Source organism: Nelumbo lutea, chromosome 4 (assembly GCF_056320005.1).
Source record: "Nelumbo lutea isolate HS-2025 chromosome 4, American lotus-T2T, whole genome shotgun sequence".
Taxonomy (NCBI): domain Eukaryota; kingdom Viridiplantae; phylum Streptophyta; class Magnoliopsida; order Proteales; family Nelumbonaceae; genus Nelumbo; species Nelumbo lutea.
The window spans coordinates 29,352,088-29,358,087 of record NC_142687.1 but is presented as its reverse complement, the minus strand read 5'-3'; the positions used below and the strand labels follow the sequence as shown (position 1 = coordinate 29,358,087).

General features: G+C 39.5%; 1 protein-coding gene across 1 annotated transcript; it reads left to right on the top strand.

The window, feature by feature from the left end:
- Nucleotides 1-3,310: 3,310 nt before the first annotated feature.
- Nucleotides 3,311-4,501, top strand: LOC148854886 (zinc finger protein GIS3-like). The gene has a single exon (XM_088986201.1). The coding sequence runs from the start codon at nucleotides 3,606-3,608 to the stop codon at nucleotides 4,293-4,295; it is 690 nt and encodes a 229-aa protein (XP_088842327.1). The 5' UTR covers nucleotides 3,311-3,605; the 3' UTR covers nucleotides 4,296-4,501.
- Nucleotides 4,502-6,000: the final 1,499 nt, after the last annotated feature.

Genomic DNA, 6,000 nt, shown 5'->3' with positions numbered 1-6,000 from the left:
CTATCATAGTTTCCGGTTCCAGTCGGTTCACACTAAATTCATTCATGGTTCAAAGTTTCAATACTTGAGATATGCAAATACTCTTTTTTTTTTTAATGTTTTCAGTTCAATATTTCAAAATTAAATGTTTTAGGAAGGGTTCTAATTAATGTTTAAACCAATAAAAACCCCCTAAATCTTTGTATTTGAGATATTTTTTACCTTAATAATTAATACATATTATATGATACGGTGTGATATATATCGATACTTTGAACCATGGTGAGGATTCATAGGTTGGCCTGTGAATCCAATCCAAGTACAATAGGGTGGATGTACAAATTTGTGAAGTGAAATGAACTTACTGAATTCATCAATTAGGTTACTCATAAATTCATGTGCTGGGGCCTTACTTCTTACTCACTTCATGGAAAAAAGCATGTGAAGGTGTTAAATCATAGGGTTTAAAGCTGTCGGATGTCATGGACCATAGATATGACTCCTTAACTCATCCTAAGTTGGCTCCATGTGGTGGGCCACTTCTAAGTTGGATGACCACGGGCCAAACATAATTTTGGTCCCACTCGGTGGTCCATCAGATTATTTGGTCTCCTCTCAACTCAAGACATAATGAATTGATCTATTCATTTTGAAAACCTTGACAAATTGATCCTCAAATAATCAACCACTGAAATTTACTTGTGGAAAAATTGTTTAAAAAAAATAAGAAGTTGGTTTAATTGTTTGGTATATTCAAATTTGTGAATTAATCAATTAATGCATAGGGTACCATGAATCCACCGAGGTAAAGCCAGCCGGCTATCCGGTTCAATTTATTCAAGTGGTTCAAGTTTTTTGTTTCACAAGACGAGGGTGATTTAGGGTTGGGGACTTGGGTTCAGGAATCAGGATGGCCAAACCCGACCCATAAACCATCAATAAAAAAATAGTCTGAACTCTGAAGATTAAGTTTTTACGTGTATTTGGCATCAATCCCCATCAGTGAAGACTGAAGAATGAAACATCATTAATTGTATTAGGAGTGATGGTAAAAGTTGTTGGGGCCTGGGGGGAGAGAGAAGGGAGAAGATGTCAGAATCAACCACTGGATGGGTCTCAGTTGAATGTATACTCCACATGATTGGTTCTTCTTCTTCTTATACTCACTCTTACTACACAGTTCAGACTTGAGATAGGAAAAAAACAATACCAAACATTCCTTCCTAAAATCCTCTTTTTTCATCAGATGTGGCCACCCTGTTGATTTTGATAAAAGCTTGGTTCTGGAACTCACCCACTCAGAATCAACTGGCCCACGACCCACACCTTACCATCAAGTGGGTCTCATCTCCATCCAGATTAACTGGGCCGAATATGAGCTCCACAGATGATTGACTCGAAACAGTGTCTATATTATTGTACTAGTTGAATGGCACGTGCATTTGCACGTATAAGAGAGAGAGAGAGAGAAGATAAGGGACAATAAATAAACCAAAGTTTTGGACGGTGGTTTGACAACAAGGGTGAGAAATAGGCAATTATATGAATAACAAGTATTATTATCAAAAAAATTATATGAATAATAAGAGATTAAATAAGGGTATTTTGGGTATATAAAAGATAAAAATAGGAAATTCTATAAAAAAAATGAGGGTCTTTTTGGGTATATACAAGATCAAGTAAGAACGGCTCTTTTTGTATAGGCAGATAGATATACACGTGGACGGTGAAGAAAGTTCCATCACTTCAAGCATAAAAAAAGTAAATGTATGAGTACTAGTCATTCTGGCATAGGCACTCTTTTCTGATGAGGGACCCACCCATCCTATGGTATGTCCGGATGATTTGAATATGCAACGTGGCAACTAGAGGGACCCACATACCAACTATGGGTAGTCGTGTCAGATTAATTCTGCAATCTAACGGTCATAAAAAAAGAAAGATTTCCTCTTATGTGGGAAATTTTGACTGGATGAGGGTGTTTTAATAGTATTTTTGTATTTGGGGGAGGCTGGGGGGGTGCGGCTGTGGAGAAGAGAACACTCATGGGAAAGCGGAGACATGTGGGACAGGTTTGGAGTTGCGGGGAAGACTTTGGGGAAGAGATTTCAAATGATATTACTATGCTTTTTAAGTGGGTTTATTAGAAGTGGGACCCCCTCCCCCTCTCTTTCTCTCTTACTGATAAAGACTGGAGACTCATTTCGTCGTAGTTAGTAAGATTCGATGAGATCTTCCCCGAGAAAAAAATAATCCATAAAACCTCAACGTCAATCACGCAAACATACTAAACCTTGGTCCTCATCACTACGTCACCCGTGGGCCCGCGTAACACCTGAACATTCAAAAAACAAAGCTTTCCATATTCGGTTTTTTCATCACGCAAATATCCTTCGGTTGCTTAACGTTAAACGGGCATATCTAAAGATTAGATGGGTGTGGATTTCGTGCTTTTGCCACGTGGGTGGATGTAGCTGACAGACGGTGTTAGATATCAATCCCACCGAAGCTGGGATACTGTTGCTACGTAGGTAATCATTAGGAGGTTTTCTGGTCATGTTAGGGTTTGACAGAACGGTTTTCTTGCTTTTTTGAGTCTTTCTTTCTTTTTTGCTTGCATGGACGCTTTGACTTTGGAAGCTTGAAACTGAGAGGGAGGGGGGTGTTTGGTGTCGGCTCCTTAGATCAAGCCAGAAGAAGAGAGAAAAAGAAGAGGAAGGGCAAAGAGGGAAAAAAATAATAAAATGGTATTTGTTTCTGGAGAGAGAGTAAGAATCTGAGCTGGCCATTTTCTCTTACTGTTGTTGCAGTAGTAGACGGCCAACAGAAACAGAAACATGGGCTTTCTAGGAGCCCCAATGGTGTTGCGGTCTGAGAATGGGTAGGGAAAGTACAAGATTACCCATATGGGTGGGTGGGTGGGGGGGGGTTCCCTTCGATTCTTGGCTGATGTTATTTTATGGTTCCCATATGTTCTAAGCTCTGGTGGGGGTGGGGTCATGGGTGTTGTCCCATAATTGGAGGGACCGTGTCAGTGTGTGTTGCATATTTGTACCCAAACACGATGGACTCTGGAGTCTCGGGACTGATCTGATAATCCCTATGTGGACCCGACACCTCGGATTCTTTCCCGGGTTACCAACTTGTAACATCAATTGCTAAACAGTCAAGCACACTTAAAAGAATACGAGTTTCCTAAAACGCAATTAGCTTACACTAATCCAAATTATAAGAAGGGTAATTGGGTAATTGACTCTCCCAATCAACAAGAAGAGCAATCACCGAGACAAGCGCAATCTAAGCCAGTCTCCGAGTGTCTCTCGTTTATGTTCCCAACAATACTCCTTGGGATGTCCGCAACCCCAATCTCTCTCTCTCTCTCTCTCTCTCACACATTCTTTCTTTAATTTTTTATCTTCATCAACTGTTTGTATCAGGACCTTTTTATCTTATATAAATAGCCACACATGCTACCACTGACTTACAAGCCCAATTCTGCATCTATTGTTCTTCTGTGATCTCTCTCACTTCCAACCTTTCTCTGATCTCCCACCAATTTTGTAACTGTGAACCCTTCACCTTCTCTCTCTTGTTTTTGCTAGCTCGCTCTCAAGGAATCTTGTTTAATGGCAGAAATCGACTACCAGACCAAACCAAACAATCCCACCAACAACGTACGTCTAAAGCTCTTTGGATTCAACGTTTCAGAAGAGGATGAGGTAGATTCGAGCAAAACTCCATCTGGGTCGCCGGAATCCGGCAGTTTCCCCGCGAACGACGGCCGAAAGTTCGAGTGCCAGTACTGTTGCCGTGAATTTGCAAACTCACAAGCATTGGGTGGCCACCAAAACGCACACAAGAAAGAAAGACAGCAGCTAAAGCGCGCACAAATGCAAGCCGGTCGAAACTCAGCCGCTTCCTACGTTAGGAACCCAATGATATCGGCGTTTGCGCCGCCCCCTCACCTCCTCGCTCCGGCGGGTCCTGTAGTTGTTCCGGCCGGTGTGCCACAGTCACCTTCCTGGATTTACATGTCACGTCCGGCGCCGCCCTTCCACTTGTCACATGCGTGCGTGTTTCCGTCTGGTGCCGGGAGAACCCCTGCCACACTAACGTACACTGGGGTAGTAGGAGGAGGCGGAGGAGGAGGAGGAGGAGGAGAGTCAATGCCGACACCCGGGTCTCAGGTTCGAGCTCATGCAGGGGTTGTTGTCCCTTCACTCAGTAGGTTCTCTGCTTCTGGTGATGGTGGGCCCACTTTTGACGATGCCTTTGGCTTGGATTTACATCTCAGCCTGGCGCCGGCTGCTCCTTGAGTTTGGCTCAAATTTGGCTTTGCTTGGCTTTGATACATACCATCACAAATGACAATACAGAGAACAGAGTTAGTTAGGTACCACTAGGTGGCTGCTTAACGGCTGATCAGCTTCAGCTCGATCAGAATTTGAGATTTAAAATGCCTACTTGGGTCCTGTAAATTTTCCATTTTTTAAAAATTTTTTCAAGGAAGCAATTTCACTTATATATGTGTGCACTTCCATTTGTCATATATTCTTTATTCTTATTTTAATCTCTTAAATTTGTATATTTTACAATTATGTATGTAACTATTAATTAGGCGTGCATTTATGTGTAGAATATGCATATATTATATTATATATGAATTAAATCAAATTATATATGTGAAGACTGAAGTACACATACACTAACAATAATGAACATCAAAGCTAGGTTAATCAAATCAAATGTGATCTTGCATTGGTTCCTATCAAATTAGATTTACAAAGAACTACTTATTGATGATACTTAGTGTATAAAATCAGGAAGGGTTTAGATGTATATACGTACATATATATATATATATATATATTATATAAATATGTATGTTAGACATAAATATACACTTCAATTATTAAAGGTCAGTAACCCATCAATGAAAACAATTAATAGACATTGGAGGAATGTTGGACCGAAAAGTAATTTGCTTATGTTTTTGGTGAATTCTTCCAAATACTCATTCATTGCAATGAAGGGTCGGTAAGTCAATGAATTTAATTAATTAATATGGATAAGCATGAATCTAAGCACTTGATTAATTGCTTTCTGCTTGGAGGTCATGATATTGATTTTAAATAAACCAAATATGAACCCCACTTAGTGTTATCATTAAAAATTTTTGAAGAACTACTAGTGACATGACCTTTCCCAAGTAAGATGTTATATGTTATATCTTAGCTTTTGTTTTAGTTGGAACCCTTACATCAGGTTACATTCCAACCTATGAAGACTAGTTAAAGATTATTAGAAAAAGGAAAGCAATAATCAATAATCCCACTCAATAATGGAATGGGAATGGGATGAGCTTTGTTTTATTATGCATGATGCAAACTTATTATAGAGACCATGGATAAAAGTATTGACACGTGGCAATACACACCCTTCAAAAGGGGGTTGATCCTATTAGATTAAAAATGTTTCAAATTTCAAGAATTGAACCAAGACATACATTTCTAAGAAAGGATATTGACCTTCAAATTTCAAAAGTGACTGACTATATATGCCCTAATTTGGTGGACTCAAAACCCAATATGTATCATATGATATACACCGTGGTAGGCTGGAAGAGACTCTAACATCAAACCAAGTACCCACTTCATGGCTGTTGGATGTCCTATTTGATCTCCACATGATAGTGATGGAAAGATGGGACTAATCACATGCAATGCAAACTAGTTCCCAGCAACTTCTGGTCAGCATTTTATGATATTGATGATCGATGATGAAAGTTGAAGAAGAGAAAATGAAGTGTTGGTGACTAATACATATATTTACAATAATGACATTTATTTCTTTTCATTGAACTGATCAAAGAAAGAAAGGTCAATTGGTTGCTTGCAACATGTTAGCTATAAATGCATGAGAGAAAGAGGAGAGGAAAGAGACCCGGCCGGTCTCCCTCTCTTATTGGGGGAAATCAAATCAGATCATAATAATGAAAACAAAGTCTACTATTTTTTTAAG